Source organism: Sturnus vulgaris, chromosome 6 (assembly GCF_052056855.1).
Source record: "Sturnus vulgaris isolate bStuVul1 chromosome 6, bStuVul1.hap1, whole genome shotgun sequence".
NCBI classification, from domain to species: domain Eukaryota; kingdom Metazoa; phylum Chordata; class Aves; order Passeriformes; family Sturnidae; genus Sturnus; species Sturnus vulgaris.
In genome coordinates this window covers 19455168-19474767 of record NC_142248.1, presented here as the reverse complement: position 1 = coordinate 19474767, position 19600 = coordinate 19455168, and the positions used below count along the sequence as shown (strand labels likewise).

The 19600-nt window shown below is 36.1% G+C and overlaps 1 protein-coding gene across 3 annotated transcripts in view; it reads left to right on the top strand.

Moving 5' to 3' along the window:
* STXBP6 (syntaxin binding protein 6) overlaps window positions 1–19600 on the top strand; it is a 96609-nt gene that overhangs the window by 65401 nt on the left and 11608 nt on the right. For all 3 annotated transcript variants that reach the window (XM_088167215.1, XM_014891453.2, XM_088167214.1), the window contains 2 exons: window positions 8726–8856; window positions 10624–10789. In XM_088167215.1, coding sequence (XP_088023341.1) covers window positions 8726–8856; window positions 10624–10789 — 297 coding nt within the window. The remainder of the gene's footprint in view (window positions 1–8725; window positions 8857–10623; window positions 10790–19600) is intronic.

Below are 19600 nucleotides of genomic sequence, written 5' to 3'. Positions count from 1 at the left end.
TGTTTTTAATTTGGCTATAAATATAAATGCATTACTAATACACAAAATCTGCAAAAGAAAATAATTGGTTTTCTCCTCTCAAGGGCTATTATTAGTGTACTGTGTCTAGGAACATTATGGATATTGCTTTAAAAAAAGTATTCTTCCCTCAGTGTAAGTTTCCTTTACCTTATCCTTTGTGTATTGTCAACTCATTTATACTTTCACTGGCTGTTTTCTGCTAGGAAATTGGTTCAATACAGTCAGGCAAAACACACACCTTCAAATAATTCGTAGTTACCTACTTGGATAAAATCCTATTGTTCAGGTACTTCAAAACAGAAAAACAAAGAAACAAGCAGTAATGCTTTTAACAGACATGGGTTTATGGGCACATGGCAGTCTTTTGTTTCTGATTGTTTTGGGATTTTTTTGGGGTTTTTTGATAATTGGTGCTTGGTAGAGTGAAATTGGAATGTACACCTGTAGTAGTAGCTTCTGTTCTTGGCATTTACAGATAACAGACAAAATTAGTTCAGTCTACACAGACCTGTTAAATACACTTCAATATTGACCTGGAATCCAAAATAAAACTTTTAAATGTTTCCAAACTGAAATTTATTTTCTCATTGAGCTTCATATCACATTTCAGCTGTACCTTTAGGTACCTCCCCACTGATAAATTTCTGGGGTGTTTATTAGTTAGGGCATGTGTGTATGTGTGTGTTTCAGTTTCTTCATAGCCTTAAGTGGTCGAAGTCTGGCAGGCTTTTTTAGTTGCTTGTATTGAGATTTAGATGTTTTCATACCACATGTGTATGTGAAGGATTCTCCAGAATTCTCTCTGACAGTCTGAGTTACAAGTGTATAGAATAATTTGCCCACAGCTCTTCTGACTTAGGCCATTGTATAGCAAAAGCTGGGGATTTTTTTTTTTTTTGTGTATGGCTGTAATAGTCCTTTCTTGCATCTGCTCATGGAAAGTATTTTTTTAGTAGCAGTCTCCTCTGCTGTATTTTAGGTCATTGATTCAGTGGAAAATCAAGAAAAACACAATTTTCTAAGTAAGTGTAAAAGCTCCAGTAAACCTTCTACCCTGTTACAAGAGGATTTTCTTAAAATGTAGGATCTTAAAAGTCATTGGCCAGTTTTTTCAGAACCTGAAGTCTCTCAAGTTATCTAAGCTGGCTTAGAAGTGGAGCACCATTTGTTAAATAATACTGTGCTCTTTGTATGAGTTACTGAGTAACAAATTCAGAACTTAATTTTCCAGAGTCTCTTCCTGCCTCTCAGGACACTTGCTGTGAAGTTCAAACATTGTTTTCAGGCTGGTGAGGTAATTCCTAGTGTAGTCTCTCCTGCGGATGCACATCTGTTAATTTGTATGGGAATTACGCCAAATTCCTCTTAAGTTCACAAGTACTTTTGTGGCATTGATTTTAATTGGTTCCTCCCAGTTTTCAGGTGCTGAAGTGACCAGAATGTGATAAAAAGACAACCCCCACATGGTCTATATCTTGAGCCTTGATTTCTAATTGAAGTGAGATTTTCTGCAGTGTAAAATGTAAGCTTAAATGCTTACAAGGTGATTTTAAAGTATTCTGTTCAGCAAAGTCTGTGAAGGATCCTACCTTCCTTTTAAGGAATAGAGTGCAAAGAAGATTGAAGGTATAAATGAATCAGACAGACAGAGTGAACTGAAATTCTCAATCACCAAATACTCTCTGATTAAGAGAGGAGGCTCTGTCATGCCAGGGCAAGGTGAACTACTAATAGGAAATGCTCTAGGTTAGGATCAGCAGGAGCTCTATTCTAATTGAGAGGTCCCTGATGAAGATTTTGATGCATGAGTTGTGGGAAATTCGTCACTCTTCCCTGGGACCTGGCTGGAATATCTATTATCTTTCCCTGCAGTAACCCTGCTTTGGTAGAGCTGCCCGAGCACCGTCCTGTCATCTCAACTGGGTTTTAACTAAAAACATACACACAATAAGTCTGCTGGTTTTGGCTAGAAGTATCTTGAGTCCTCAAATGCAGCTAACTGTGTGCAGGAAAAAGGAGGTGGGAAAAGTTTGAAAGTTGGCTGCTTTGCAATATAAAGTAGTAAAAGGCAATTCAAACAAAACCTGGAAGTTCAGTCATCGTTCTGGAAGTGAAAATGTGTTTAATAAGATTCCTTTCCAGATATTTGCAGTTAAGCAGAAGCTTTCTCTCTGGTGACAAAATGAAGTCTGCCATTCTTGCCATTGTTACCTACATTTGTCTATTTAACTGCCACTACACAAAGCAGTTGCCTTGATATCAGTAACTTAAACTATATTGCTGTAGTATTTTAAGAATAATTTAAGCAATTTATTAATTTAAAACTGAAAAGTTTCTATATTTCTAGCTTTAAAGTTTTGATAGAAATGAAAGATGAGTTTTCTGTAATGAATATGGATGATGGGGGCTTCAGGTGTTTGGATAGTCATAAAATCTGTTTTTAAGGACAAGTATTTACATGGTTCTGTGAAAAATAAATATCACTAGGGGAAAAACCAGAAGGCGAGGCACTCTGCCTCTAAGCAGCAGTTTTTATTAATACAGTCATGTTGGAAAGCATACAAGCTCTCATTTCAGGCTTATAACACTTCCTGGTGTCATAGGCATGAACAAAAAAAAGTATTTTTTCATTGCAACTCAGAGCAATAATTTATATTTTTTAAAATTTAAAGTCACCAGAACACTCTTTTATCTAGTCCTTTATCTTGGGAAGATACAGCACAGATCTTAACCTGAATTTCCAGGTTAACTAATTTTTTAATACTTGATTTTTCTTTTACTAATCACCAGATAAAGATAACTTGTATGTAGAAAGAAAATTTATTACTTACATAAAACGACATTTTGAACAATATATGAATATATGTTAATTACAAGAGAGGCATTTCATACATTTTTATCCTGAAGCATGAGGCTGGCAGCTTGTTCCAGGCAGTGATGCAGTAGAGCTGATTTCAGCAGACAGATGATGGATATTGTCATCTGAACTATTGGGAAGGGCTGTGGGAAAACCGGTTGGTGTGTGTTTAGACTTTAGAGGAGTAGTTTGCCTCTTTTGTATCCGAAAGCTTCTCTTTTTTCCAATTTGATGTCAAAACATTATGCTGTGCCCAAAGAAACAGAAGGAATTAATGTTTGGTTACACTGCTATGTATTTAGGGCCACTTACATCCTCATGTCCTATTTGGCAAGTGGAGAAGGTGGGACTGTGCTGCCTGTCCCTGCTTTCAGCTCCTTAGATCCCAGATGGTGAGAAAGCAGCACTGTCAAGTGAAGGAAAAAGGAAATATGGGCCAAAGCAGGAGATGCCATTCTGAGAAGTCAAGCCTCAACTTATGAGCATTTTGACACCTGGCAGACTTGACCAGCAAGCAGGAATTTAAACCTGCCCCAGTTTTAGCTGGTTTTGTTTCTTTTCAGTGAGGCTAGCTGTCTTTTACTGAAAACATATCCTTTCTTTCCTCTGTACCTAAAAAAAAAAAAAAAAAAAAAAAAAAAAAAAAAAAAAAAAAATTCCTGGATGTGGCAACATAAGCCTGAATTCTTTTTACCACATTCTTCTCACAGCATCCCTTTGTATTCTAGATAGCTGAGGTCTAAGAAGTGTGGCAGGTGTGCAGGGATAATAGTTGGACAATGGCAGTGGGAAAGCTCAAAGTTCTAGAATTAATTCAGACTGCAGTTTAAATCATTATTAGTTGAAACTGTTCTGAGAACATGAAAAACTACAAGTTTTGGTGCTCAAACTCAAAGCTGGAAATGATAGGTAGCAGAGCTCACAACTGTCATGTAAAGCAGACTAGAAATAGTTTTCCTAAAATACTAAGACAGTGTCATGTATCTGGATCTCATTCTTCCCTACCTAAATAAGTCAGAATGCACCTGTTTGCTCCATCTTAATTCTCAGGTTAATTTTTCTGATTGTCAGAAAGTTACTGTAGGAAAATCTGGAAGTTGCTTGCCAGGACCATACTTTGGGGACCATGTGACCTGAACTGTAGTAGCTTGGACTACCTTATAGCTTTGCAGAACAGAGTAATACAAACTTCTACTATCATAAGGGTTAAGGGGATGTGTTATTTAGTGTTCTTTGCCCTGCATTTCCTTGCTTTGGGAAGAAAACAGGGAGGGTAAGATTTTCAAATGGGGGGAAAACAATTGTAAGGTTGTCTTAGTGACAGAAGGAGGAGCTTCTTGTGCTAGAGGAATAGAGATAGATATCTTTTCTTGCCTTTTGCTTTGGACTTGCATACGTGAGAATAGCAAATGGGGGCCAGTCCTCATAGATACCTTAATGTCTTTTCTTTGAGCCTTTGTACTTTGACATTTGAAAGAAAACCCTTTCTTTCCCAAACTTCTGGGCCATTTCTACAAGTTACTTGTGCTTTGTCCTCTGAATCAAAAAGTCCAACATTGCAGACTTGAATAACAACTGGACAAAGATACAAAAAAAGTCACCAAATCTCACAGTGTCTTCCATCATAAATTGCTATAGCTGATTTCTCACACATTTTCTTACTTCACCAATAACTGCACGTTGCTTAAAAAGAAGAAATCTTATTTCCATCTATGACACACAGAAATGCAGTGTGAATGCATTTATTCATGGGCTCCAAATAAACGTATTGTCCACACCACTACAGCTTCTTATTTTGAAGGCACAGTGCTACAGTTTTAAAAAAAGGTAAAGCAAGCAAAAAACCCACTTAAAATTGAAGCATAACTTAAATATTGGCTTTTATTAAGATAGATATTGATTATGTAAGATCTTGGCAAAAATACCTAAATGATTTGTCAGAGAGGGAATGTGTCTAGGTGTATATAATTGCTTCCACATTTTTTCCTTTTTTTAGAAAATACTTTTTACATGTTTGCAAGATTAACTCCCACTCAGTGGCTGGTGAAGTGCTTTATTTTTTTAAGCAACATAATGAGCAGCTAGTGAGGTTTTCCCAGCTGCCAAAGGGTTTCTCGGAGTTACAGTGACTGTCATGTTACTGTCAAGCTATCATGGACTAAGATGGTTTTAAAGTGTGTTCGGTGGGTTCATGAGTAGCTGGTTTTTTGAATGCTATAGAAATGCTAGCTGTTTCCTACACTACAAAGACATAAAAGGTGAAATGCAACTCAATCTGTTTGGCTGTGCACAGTAATCATGAGTGTGAGGTCATGAGGAACTGCTGTTTTCCCAAGAGGATTGCATCATTTAGCTTAAGACTGAATTTCTGCCTGAGATGACACACCCAAGATCTTTGTAGGGTCCTCCATAGAAGAGTAGCCCTCTTGGCCTCTCCCAGAGTTATGAGGTGGATGATATGGAAACAATCATCTAATCAAGATGCTTTTATAGTTCATCACTAATAGACATTTTTGGGAGGCAGTGAAGTTTGGAAATGTAATGTGAATCTTTCACTGCAGTACGGAGCACTAATGGCTCCAAATGAAGACAAAGCTGCTGTTCATTGATTATTGAAAGTGCTATATAGAGAAGTTTGGAGAAGTAGGTTTTGGATATGTCAAACGAACCCGTTTCTGGAGATGCTGAGATTAGACATTCAGTGCTTAAATATAATCTGTAAAATTTGATATTCTCACCTTGAAAGATGTTATGCCCCCTGTTTTCAAGAGCACTTGAATGTATGTCATGTAGAATCCTTCAGAACAATAAGAAGTTTGCTGTATTAAAGTTTAAGGCTGTATGTTTCATGATTGGTTATCCATGAGACTCTGAGGGGGAAAAACAAATGTTTGATCACAGAATGCATCTAGTGCTTCCTAGTGTCAAACCCTTTGTTCTGCAGAGCTGCTGGCATTAATTATATGTGTGACTTACCTATGGTATGCACAATTTTTTCTTTTTAATATATAACTCATTTAGCAGTAAGTAGATCATTGCCCATTTTGCAAGGAAAGAGAATAATACACAGGCCATAAAAGTTGAGCCACTGTTAAATAGCTTTCAATTAGTACTGCTTTGTAGAATATATGTGAAACTTGTTCTAGTAGAATGCTGTAAAGTGTTTCAAAGTGATCACTGGAGTTGACAAAAGAGACATAAATACCTACAAAGAGTAAATTTAGAGAAAATAGGTACATAAGCTTGTGCAGCTTATTTGTGAGTTTATTTCCCACTCAGTACTGTGTAGATTTGAAGTAGAAACAGAACCTGTGTATACCCTGTAGGTTTAGATAGGTTTCCTGACACCTCTGCTGTATTGGGATTGTTATGTTTGGATGCATGAGCCATGGAGCAAGCAATGAATCTTTAATACTAATCTCACTTCTTAGTAATAGCAGTCTTTGCATTTCAGTAGTCATTCTGGTCTAATTTTGGTGCTACCTTTCTGTTACTACATTGATCTTCTGTGTTCTGTACCATTGCATGTAAGATTCTAAATCACATACTTCACCATGCACCAGTTTGGCTCTCAGTGCTTCCACTGTCAATGAGATTTCTAGCAATGTGTTTACTACATTCTTTTCAATAGGCTGATCACTATACTGAGTCCAGCTGTGCTTTCTATTCCAAGGTAGCTTCTTAAAAACAATTATCTTCCTTGTGGAATGCTAGTATCTCCTCTTTATTTTTTTTCCCTACTAAAATTTCCTTGGAATGAATTTTCTGTTTATCGAGTTTAGTTCTCATAAGGGTGTTTGCATTTTCATAGACACATACAGAACTGAAAACATCTAAATCTGAGATACTGAGAGCTTTTCATATTAATCTGCTTTTGCTAATCTATTCCAAAGTACATTTAACATCAAGAGACTGATCTGTGTGTTTCAAAATTTTCATCCTAAGAACCAATGTTAACTTTTTAACTTCATGGAATGATAAGGTATCACATCAGTATTTACTTACTGTTTAACTGTGTCCCTGGGTGCAGCGGTGCATGCAGCATGCATTTTCAGAGTGGGAAGCCTCTTACTTTTCCTGGTTATTTGGGCAAATGGGGTGCACAAAAATAAGCAATTTTGCTGTTTTAGTCTTGATTATTTTAGAAGCTTTCTTTAACTGCCAGCGTCTAAAAGCAGAGAAAAGCGACTTTTCCAATAATACTCTTATTTGGCAGACCATATGGATAAAATTATTTTTGGAAAGAGTTTAAGTAGAAAATAAATAGATGACACACCAGCTTTAGTAGATTATGCAGTACAATGATTATACAAATTATTTCTTCACAGAAAGTGGAAATGTGTTTGGGAATGACTTAACATACAGCAACAGATAAGTAACGTAAATAAAATACACATTTGACTGCAGAAAGTGTCTAAAGCTACTTATAGAACCTCCGTGGAGTTACACTGATTAAAAGAATATATGTTTAGAGAAAACATCTAATGCAGGAAGTCAATTTTCCTGCTGTTGAAAAGTTAGCCTTATTAAGTACTCTTTAAAACCCAGTTCTGACTTAATGATACACTAATTAGAGCATTATATTGCTTTTTTTATTCTTGTCCAAAATCAGAGCAGTCTTCTTTGTGGTTTTCAACATACATTTTGTTTATAAGTAATATCATTCTTATTCATGGTTTTTGTTTGTGGTACCTAGTATTTGGAAGGAGAGGTGTCAAGCAAACTTTAGTTCCTTAATTCTTATACCTTTGTTTTTTACAGACTATTGTCTGACTTGGTAGATTTGTAGTGTAGTAAGTGCATATACCTATGTCTCCTGACTGCCAGTCAAATGTCACAAATGGTGGTGGTGTTATACAAGCATGACCTACATGTGCCATGTTGTGAAAAGACTGAAAAAATGTTTTGTTTTTTTCAATCAGTAATATGAAATCCAGTCTAAAGTATTAGGTTTTTTTAATAAGGTGCATATACTTACTTGGTCATATGGTTGGTATTTTTTCCTTCTCTGTTTCCTAAATTGAGAAGATGAGAAAGAAATTATTAATGTTCAGTACTGAATATGAGAAACTTAAGCAAATTAGCATGGGGAAAAGAGAACAGTAAAGTAATGGATGGTGCACCTCTCCTATGAGGAAAGTCTGAAAAATTCGGTTTGTTCAGCCTGGAGAATGCTTTGGAGTGACCTAATTGCAACCTTCCACTACCTGAGAGCCTACAGGAAATCTGGAGAGGGACTTCTTACAAGAGCATGTAGTGATAGGACAGAGGGAAATGGCTTCACACTGAAAGAGAGTAGATTTAGGTTAGATTATGGAAAAAAAGTCTTTACTGGGAGGCTGGTAAGGCACTGGAACAGGTTGCCCAGATGGGTGGTCGATGCCCTGTCACTAGAGGTGTTTAGGACAGACTAGATGGAGCTCTGAGCAGCCTGGTCTAGTGACAGGTGTCCCTGACTGTGGCAGGGAGATAGAAACGGGATGATCTTTAAGGTCCCTTCCAACCCAGGCCATTCTGTGATTGTAAGAATGGAAAGACCTTTGTTGTAGTTCTGTGGTTTTTCATAAGATGTTGGTAACTTAAGTTGATAATGACTAAAATATATCCAATTCTGAGTAGCAGACAGCTTGTTTGGCATCATACCACCATTCTGACAATAAGAAATACACTTTTCAGTGTGTTATCCTGGAAAGAGAATGCATTCTACTGTCAGAATCAGTGACAAGTATTTGCTTTGTGGGACACTGCAGAAAACACACTGACAATACAGCTAGTCATAAGTGAAGTAAACAGCATGTTCCTGGATCACAAAGCCCATTTCAGTTACATGTTTTTCTGTATGTTCAGTGACGAACAAGAAACCAGCTCAAGCATCTATTACGAAGGTGAAGCAATTTGAAGGCTCCACGTCATTTGTCAGGAGGACGCAGTGGATGCTCGAGCAGCTTCGCCAGGTCAACGGTATCGACCCTAACCGGGTGAGTTTGAACAGCTTTCTAGAAAATGGACACTGAGCTCTTATGTAACTGATTTCTGAGCCAGGCATTCTTTCTATTCAAAAGGCATCTGGAAATAGAAGATATGGGTTTAAGTGCAAATTCTCAAAAAAGAAATGACTAAGTGGAATATGTGAAGTAAATTTTAATGGGAAATATAGGAGGAGGCTAAAACTCAGTCATATGGATCTTTTCTTCTTGTCTTTCCATACTTTTCTTACTACTTTCGCTTTGTAAAGAGCAGAGTAAGAGCCTTGTTTGCTTCAGCTTTAAGCCTCTTGGGGTCTGCTTTGGCATGCAGCTGTGCTGTGAGATAGAGCAATAGGTAGAAGTAAATACAGAAGAAGTTGCTGAGATTCAAGTTTGTGAAATCTTGTGAATCCTGCATTTTTTTCTAGGACAGTCCCCTCCTCAGATATTTCGGCATTCCTTGTCTTATGCTAGAAAATGTGATAATGTCCTTTAGCTGCAAATGCCAAGTGAACAGATTTAAACAAAAAAATTACCAAAAATAAAGCAAATCAACCCTCTATTAAATAGCTGTGGAATTATTCCTTTAATTTGGACTATCACAGGACAAAATTGTACTAATACGTGTTAGGCTTATGAATACAATTCTCCAGTGCTAAAACAACCTAATTGAAAGTTAAAAATGTGTCTCATAATATGTGCTCACAAAGTGATTTAGTGTTCTTTTTGTAGCAAAATATTTTTGTGACTAACTCCCTTAGTTTCTTCAAAGTTGTACTCTGATCAGCTACCTGAGTATCTTAACTATGGTGCACCAAATTCTGTCATTACCCAAGTGTTGGTTAGTACCTAAGTGCCTAGTACCAAGACTATTTACTACCTGAAGATTTGGTACAAAAAAGAAGCCCTTGGCCACTGCCCTATGACAGGCAAGGAGTAGAATTATATTTTCTGTGGGCAAAGGAACTATAAAAACAAGTGAAATGACAAATAGATAAGGGATAAGAGTTTTAAGCTCTTTTACAGCATTTGCTATGCAGCTATATACATAACAGATTTAAAGTCCTACCTTAAGCTTAGAAATGTTTATTTCAAACTCATCTCCCTCTGAATTCCTAGTGTCATCAGTTAGGAAAGAACATGTACTAGATTAGATTGCAAAACAATGTGTCACAAATAATAAATATATAGCACGACTTCTTGCATAAAATCCTTTTATTTTGGCAACAGAATATGGTGTAGAGCTGCAGTGTGATTTGTTCTGGGAGTGGCCTTTTGCTCATGTTATCTTGCGTCCTTTGCAACACGTCATGAAAATGCATTAAATGCAATAACTAGGACTTGTTATTTGCTTAGGACTTAGCTTATTTGTTCAGTTGAGCACGGAGAGCAGAGCCACATCTTCTATAACATACTGTGACCATCGATTTTGTGTTGAGAGGCAAAAATGCTTGAATAATATAGAAGACAAATAACTATATATCTGAAGATAGCAAGGGTTTCTTATGAGAATTTGGCTTTTAATGTTTTGATCTAAATTATTTTTGTTTTCAGTTATTTTTGATATAGTTGATTATTCCTCATTAAAAATAACTGTAAGAAAAAAAACTTACTTCCTATTTGGTCTTTTTCATTCAAAAATATGAAGTAAGACCAGGATGGTTATTAGTTGCATGACCTTTCTGCTTTTTGCAACACAGTACATTTTAAAAAATATCTTTTTCCAAATCATTTTTAAAACTGGAATAATAACAGTCTGATTTTTTTTCTTTCTTTTAGGATTCCCCAGAATTTGATTTACTATTTGAAAATGCATTTGACCAATGGGTAGCAAACACAGCTTCAGAAAAATGCACATTCTTTCAGGTTCTACATCACACTTGTCAGCGATACCTTACAGACAAGAAGCCAGAATTTATCAACTGCCAATCTAAAATTATGGGAGGTAAGTGAATCAAAACTTAATATTTTGCAGTTGGACATAGAATTATTTGTATGTGATTTATTCTGTATTTAGATGAGTTTGAAGCCTAATGATGTCTTGAAATCACGGGGGTGAACCTGCTAACTTAGCAGCAAATTGGGCTTCAGCATTTCTCCATCAAGCACCACTTCACACTCTTCTATTACCTTTTCATTCCTTTCATTTTAGCTACTGAAACTGATAACAGATACAGACAACTTTGTCAATCAATAGTTTTCTTTTAGTGTCTTCTCAAATCAAGAAAAGATACGCGAAATTTCTTGTGTCTTCTCTCATTCTTTCCTTTTCCACATTAATAGGATTTCCTTTGTTTTTATTGGTGTGGTGGTGAGGGGGGAACTGCATTAATGTGTGAATATATACCCTACAGTTTTACTAATTTTTATGTGAAGTCTCATGTCGATTATCTGTTTGCTAATGTTTCTCACTTCCATCCTTCCTGCAACTAAGTTGTTATTAATAAACCACAACACATTTTGCCTTTGAACTTGCTATTCTCCTAAGCTTGACTTGTCCAAAATTGAGTTCCCGATTCAACTTCAGCATAAAGTTATTAACTTTGTGCTAAACAAGTGTCATCACAGTGGAAAAAATTGCCACTGAGGTTCATAAATACACGCTTAACTTCTGCTTCTTCAACACATGCTAGACCCTACCATGTCCCATGAAGCACACCCACATTCTCCCTTTGACAACTTCCTAGATAAAGTGGGAGGATTCAGTACTCCTCTGGTAGCAGATGGTGACCATTTCCATATTCCTTGTGTGTCATTCTGACTGGGCACAAGTCCAGTCTGTGTGTGTACACACACAGTACTGCATATAGACATTGTATAATTAATAAATCTTCTCATGGATACAGTGCTTTTGCTGTTCTTCACACTATCAACTTTTTCCTCACACTGGGTGATACACTCCCTGTGAGTAGGTTTAAATTTGACAGAATCTGTAAGAACTGTAAACCAAGTAATAGTTGACCCTAAATTTCAGTGACTTGCTGTGTGTCAGCCTCACTAAGCCAGCTGTTTTCATCAAAACCCATTTAGTCCAAACCCTGAAATACTAAGAGGTATTTTCTGGAAAATATGTTGAAATGTGTTTTCAAGCTGAAATTCCTGACCAGAGAAAGTAAGGTCCAAATGTAGCTAAGCACCAAAGAAGATACACCTGAGAACATAGCTTGAAATTTATTCTATATAGTTGAGAATGTGTAACATGGATTTTTTGTTGTTATTGTTATGTTGGTGTATTTTGCTAACTTGTCAAAGTGGTATATTCAAATCATACTTAATTCTTAGTGCATTCAGAGATCAAGATGAGGCTTGTCACTTCATCCTCTAAACCAAGGTATCCATAACATTTTAAGTGATATTCTTGTGAACTTTCTGGGGATGTGTAAAGTAATAATTTTTTTGGGGTGGCTAGACAGTTTAACTTCTAATACTCTACAAAATTTTTAAGAAATAAACTATTGGAATATATATATGCATGCATCCACATGTTTTTTTAAGTCATTATATTGATATGCCCATTATATGTGTAATGTATATCTTGTAGCTAAGGCATATTTTCAAAAATTAAAAAAAAAAAATTGCCATCAAAGAACACGTTTTCCTAAATGGAACTGAAGATGAAAGAACTTGAAAGGCTTGCTTACAAGCCTACTTATCTTACTGAACCTTATTCCTTCCTAGAGGATAGGAGTGAAGAAAGTGAAATTCATGCTGCTCCTGTTTCTGCAGGAAGTGCTTAAGAGGTTAGCTTTAAGTAAATAAGGGTATTCCTGTGCAACTCCAGACCCTCTTCATGGCCTTCCTGCTTTTACTTTCTTTCCCTCCCACACACCCTTCCCCCTACAGACCAGAGCCCTGCCACTGACTCTCCTTCTGCAGAATCATTTTTTGCCTTATTTTCATTTGCATGTCTGCAGATTTAAATAGGCTAGACTGTTTTCTGAAACTTGATTAATGACATCAGTACTTGCAGCAGTAATGATAACTGACCGAAGGTGTGGGTGCTAGTTCTGAGAATAAAGAACAAATTCAAGTTTAGGCAGACTGTAACAAGATTCCTCCTACTGGTGTCTTATACTAATTTTCCCCTTATGTGCCTAAATAACATACAGGTTCTGATACTGGAGTGTGTCTAATTTGGAGTATCTTTGTGTTATGTTGTCATTGGTGGCTGTGTTAGTCAGGTTGTATTGCTTTTACATTAGTTACTATAAAAAGCAAAGTTGGAGATGGCTAGTGTGCAGAAATTTCATCACTTAGAGGTTGTGTTCATTGGAATAGCTTGATTCTTGACATAACATTAAACTGACATTGAGGATGTATTTTACTCTCATTTCTGGATAGAACCTTGAGATACAGCATTTGAAGCTCTTCAGAGATTAACTCTAGGTCTGTAATAAAGAACAAACATTTGCTGCCACCTTTAGATGCATATTAGAAATGCATTTGGTTTTAAGCTTTGTCCTACCTGTATGCTTTGGTATTTAACAGTTGTTCTGCTGAATTAGTCAAAATATTCTTGGAAACCCAAAATGATGGCATCTTTACTTCTGTAGCCTTTTCTGTAGGACACGCTGCAGGAGCTACTAATAAATCACTATTTTTCCTCCAAGAATAAAATGCCAGTGTGAGAATGGTAATGAGTACTTTTTCCATACAATATTAGTCATCTTGGCTTACCACATTTGAGACCTGCTAAGCACATAGTGGTGTTTACCATAGTGAACAAGCTTAATGACTGACTGAAGGAGATGAACAAAAAATTGTGTTAGGAATTGCCCCGAACATCCTGATCTGGTGCGTGGCATCCCTGTCCATGGTGGGGGGTTGGAAATAGATCATCTTTAAGGTCCCTTCCTACCCAGGCCATTTTATGATTCTGTGAATTAGGATGAGAAAAAAGACAATTGTTGTCCTCTCTCCTGTCAGATACCTGGTAGTTGGTTGTTTGTTTCAGTTCGTACCTAATAGACATTGAAAAAAGTGCATATTTGAACATACTACTCTTGCAGAAATTCACTTGTAAATTAAATCTGATGGAATTAGTTTGACCCCCCCAAAAAAAAAAAATAAAAAACAACAGCAACGAAGATGAATTATCTGCAATATCTACTGTTTTGGTGGTGTTTTGCTGGTTTGAAATGACCAATGAAATTCAGCCATGTTCCCATAGAGAAACAAATCTTTTTGCAGTTTATATAGATATTTCTTGCCAACGTATACCAAATACTCAGTTATTGTTATTCTAGAGATTAAAATATTAGAAACTCATTTTCTGCTGCCAAAGACCATATTGGATGCTTGCTTTTATGCCCTGCATATTCATGTCAAGATTAATTTTGCTTTGCAGTTTTACTTAACTATATGTGTTTCAGTGATCTTAAACATAAAAGCCATGCATTGAGGTTAGAATGGATAAGAGTAGTTGAGATCTTTTTCTGTAGAAATTTGGCATATAATCAGAGCTCTAAATTAACTTCTAAAAAGGGCATCTTGTAAAAAAAAAATAAAGGTACATCATGTTCTTTCAAAATCTGTAGGGATACATAAATTGAGAAGGGACATTTATCATTACAAAGGTTGGTTCCTTTTTCTGATCTGTAAAGCTTTGAGACAAGGTAATGTAGAAAGCATTATGCAACATATTTGCTTGACTTTCTGAAGATTGGAGGTCTAAATGTAGTGTTATCTTCAAGATGCAGAATATTGCTGTTTGCCATATAAATAAGATTTTTTTTTCCAATCTAGTTGTTAGATTTTGGTGTTTACAAAGCCAGACTGAAGTTCTGTGCTTTGTTATAGTTACTGGTTCTGAAAGTGCCTGGTTGGTTAAACTGTCATTTAGTATAGATCCTAATTATTATTGAAAATATTGCTTACTTAAGTTAGCATTAATTGTATAAATTTATTAGATTAGAATTTGAAGTTTTACAAGTTTAAATACATTTTTCAGTTTGGAAAGCAGGTAAAGGCTGTTAATATGAAATTGATCCTAGTTAGGTATTTCCTTAATGTATAACTAATACACATGATACAGTAACAACCTGTCCTGCCATCAATGCCAGAAAGTAGAAGAATTAATGGGAGAAGATAAGATTTTTTTGTAAGGCATTTGTGACCTGTCCATTCAGCTCTTAATCCTTGTTCTGTATATTCTCCAGAACCGCTAGAAAAGGAAAACAGAATTGCTTTTCTGTTTCTTTTAAAGAAGGAAAAGAAACAGTCCTGGGTGACAAAAACCAGGTCTGTCTGTAATGAAATCTGTAAAAAAGAAAATTATTTTCTAATTTCAGTAATCTGACTAAACTTTAAATTTGAATTCTGTATTGATGTAGCAAGGTGGAGACATCACCATTCTATGGTGATGTTGAACCCTAGAAGAATCTCAGTGTTTGAATGTAGTTGGCTTGGAAAACTATAAATAACAACCTTTTTTTTTTTTTTTTTTTTTAATTTGAACATTTATTAGCATTAAGACCAGATTATGACCAAAATAAATAAAGTATAAAGAAAATTGAAAAGTCTTTATCCATGAAAATTCTACCTATGACAAGTAAAACTAGCCTGGCTCCCATGTTGTGTGACAGGGAATGAATGCTAGAGATCACATCTTCCAGCTATGCAGTTAAGATGAAATACTACTGCCTGGACTCATAAACTAATGATGATACTGATAAAAAGTTTGCAACATTTTTCAAATGCTCTTTGCAAGTGGCTGGTATTTGCTGTGCTTTCCTGTAGGAAGTTGATGATAAGTATGCTGAATGTTGATGTTTTTCTTCTTTACTCATCCACTGGTTTTAGCACACCTGATTTATGGCACACTCAGTTAGTTTGTCAGTCCTGTCAGCCCACCTCAAGGACTTCTTGAGATGCTTCTTACCCAGAGGCACAAATTATCTTGAATGTAGTTTATGATCACAGTGGCAGAGCTATTCACTGTCAGTTTTACCCTGATTTCTTTTACTAAGATATCTTTCACTGTTTCACCTCACCCAACTTCATTAGCCTAGTGCTTTTGATAGATTTTGAAGGTACAAATCTGATTTCCACATACTCAGTATATTTATACTTACTTAGATACATTTGTGTATGGATAAAACATAGGCTTGGGTTTGAATATATATTTTACAGCATTTTGGAGTTCATCAGTTTTTGCTTAAAATGAGATGGATACCATTTCTGCTTTGTGCTGCTGAGCATTGGTTGATTGGTGAAAGCTATCTTCTGGTCACCTTTGTGTGTAACCAAGCAAGACCAGACAGAGTTTCTTCATCCTATATAAAACTTTCTTTAATCTAGCTGACCTCTGATGTGGAAAGGTCATTGTCTATATTCATGATGACTTCAGAACTATTAGAAATGTAAAATAGAATTGCTTTTCTATTTCTTTTAAAGAAGGAAAAAAAGCAGCCTTGGTTAATAGAGACATCAATAAAAGGGAAAAATCCACCGCCTGAATGCCTGACTGTTTCAAAAACTAAAATCTTCCTTTTCTGTTCCTGCAACCTGGTATTTCTCACATTTCCATATTAGTTCACTGTTACATCATTTAATGCAGCATTTTTCCCAGTCTGCAAAGTGAATGCAAGTGGTGCATCAAAAGTAATAATTAACTATTCAAAATACCTCTATGCAACATACTTTGTTGAATGAACCTAGATCCATTTTTCGATTCTTCTGAGTTTCATAGACTTTTGAGAATAAATTTTGCATAAATTCTCAGGTTACTTGAGACCAGAAAACTCAAATGAAGCATTAAATAACAGCTTTTTCTTAATGACACTGCTCTGAGTATTTGTCTTGTTTGTAAATCACACAGCCACTAACTCATTTGAAATAAGCCGAGCTATATGGAGCTTAATGAATTGCTGTATAGTTGCTGCAAAAGTTATCCGTTTGTTACATTTTCAAATTTTAATTCTTTCCAGTGTCTGTCAGAAAGCATCTGTCTAAAGACTCACTTCTTGATCTTCTGTGTGAAAATCCTGTTTTTCATTCATGTCATTAATTTCATTCATTCATATAATGTTTTTCATTATCAGTCCCTATGAAAGTCGTAAGGCGATGGCATTACTTTATATTGGAACAAGTCAATAGGAAGTGTGAATTATCTTGTGTAATGTAGAAGTCTCTTTGTATCAACATAATATGCAATATTTGTCCACCTTTTTATATTTACATGTGTTCCTAGCCATTTTTAGTATTGATGGATATTAACAGATCCAGAAGAAATTGCCTAGCTCACATGAGAACAGGGGAAAGTACTGTAACCAGTTTAAATTTCAGCTCACTTCTTACTCTTGAAACCTATATTGATTTTCAGGACATAATAAGATTTTTACAAAAGTAGAACCATTGATTGTGTCCCTTGGGAGTACAATGACTCTTAATGTTGCATGACTGGTAAAGGCTAAATTAAGTGCAGAATATGTACCACTTATGTCAAAATAGTTACCAGACTTGGTAACTAATGCTTTTTGAAGGCCATAAACTTTCCAGATTCTGGTGCAAAGATTTACAGAAATGTTCTGTTTACTCTTAAAGAAGGTGAAAGTCCATGGAAATCCTACTGTCCAGGCTGTGAGACTTCTAGATTTTATGGATCAAATATAAATAGGGAAAGATTTGAAAGATAAATGGGGAAGTTTGTCTTCAGATTCAAGCTCAGATTTAAGTTTTCAAAGCTGGAAATCCAGTGAAGATTCTACTTTTTATGAATGTTCTGTCTTTCAGATCACTTAATCATCCTTTCTGGATGATAATTTAAATATTGAAATTGTCTAGAGAACATTCCATTTGTGTGATACAGGAATTCATTAATTTGTAAGAGTGTATTATCTTACAGGATTACAATCACAGAAGTCTCTTGTTTCTATAATCTTCTACATATTATCTCAAGATGTTTAATAAGGCTTTTACATGGCTGTTTAAGAGGTCAGATTTTTTTTTTCTGTTTGGGTCTTTTTAGTAGCTCTTCCCTCTCTTATTCAAGAGAGCTCTTTACCAAGGCTGTCAGCACAGCACTAATATTCATGAAAGGATGTGTAACAGTTGGCAGGGAGGTGACAGGGATGAAGAAGGGGAGGCCTGTGAACCTTTATAATCAGCTGTTGTGTTACAGATGTGATGGACAGCCTTGGGTTAATGTTAGTCTAGGAAATGTAACTCTCTGGTAATGGTGATTTCAACAAAACAAATGTGCTCAGCAAGGAGAACCATCTAATGGATGTGTGAAGTGCCACCATCAGTTGAAACTTCATCAGTCTAAATACGTTGATTTTGGAATACTGTAGCTTCCTAAGTTAGATGCCTAGGGTTCACTTAATCCTTTATAATTATTGTGGTGTTTCTTGGGTATCATTCCAGACTAAGTGTTCCTTATTGTGAGCAGATTCATGACAGTCTTAGCAGTGGAAGAGATTTGCCTTCGTGTCTTCAGTGCTGTGTTGCAGAAATGAGCAGCTCAACTTATTTGTTGTGTGGCATAATTCTTTCTCCAAACAAAATGTACGATTTTGATTGGCGAATATAGTTAATACGTGGGAGTCACCTGAACCTTGACAGACAAGGAAAAACTTTCAGATTAGCAAAACTTGCAGTTTTCTCTTGAGCTTTCTGTAGTCACTTGCTTCATTCTAAAGTGTTGTTTTCAGTGATTCAGTACAGTTTGGAGTGTGGAAGAAGAGACAGGTTTTTTGTAAAATGCTGTCTATAAGAGCAATATTCAAGCTGTTTTTTATTGACAGTGGTTGATTGAAACAGATGAGAGTGATGTGCATAATTAGCAGAAAAAACTATTCAGGCATAAACATATGTCTGTCATACCAATCTTAGGATTGGTATACCCTGAGGACAGGGCTGGCACAGCCAGTCAGTCTCAGGTCAGATGCTGCATTTTTCATTTGATGTTTTCCAACCATTGCTCTTGACTTATTTCATCCTGACCTTGACCGGTTCTTACTCCATTTTCATTCTTACTTGTGAGCCATAACTTTATTTTCAGTTTATGTGGTAATAGAAGTTGGTGATTTTGAATATGCTGCTTAAATAGCAAACACAGAATTTTCAAAGTCACTTACCTGATGAAGAAATAAGAATCTATTGACAAATACATTGTGTTTCATGCCTCCATTATAGCAGGTTGATGCTTTATGTTTCTCAGTAATAATTAACAGTAATTAAGGAGAAGCTCAATCAGTAGTATTGACACAATGTCTGCAAGAAATAACCTTTGTTTAGAAAAATCCTGTGGTTCATCTTCACAGCATGTTGCTGTTTAAGTCTCCCACCCACCCTAAAAGAAATATCAGTACTTTGGTGAATTCCATTGAAACAAAACAACAAACTTGCATCAGGAGACATGTTAACACTTTGGACTGCCTTGACAGGGAAAAGTATATTAGGCTTTGTATGGGTATTGACTGGGATGGAGCTTATTTTCCTTCATAACAGCCAGTACAGTGTTGTATTTTAGATTTGTAACCAAAACTGTGCTTGTAATACACCAGTGTTTTAGGTGAGGTGTGCTTACACAGCGTCAAGATCTTCATGGTCTCCTTCTGCCTGCCCCCCAGCAAATGGCCTGGGAGGGGACACAAACAGGGAGGCTGACCAAAACTGACCAAAGAGATATTCCATGCCATGTAACAGCATGTTCAGCAATGAAACTGGAGGGGAAACTGCCTTTTCCCAAGGTACACATTGCTCAGGGACTAGCTGAGCATTAGGCCAGTGGTGAGTGTTGGGTGGTGACTGA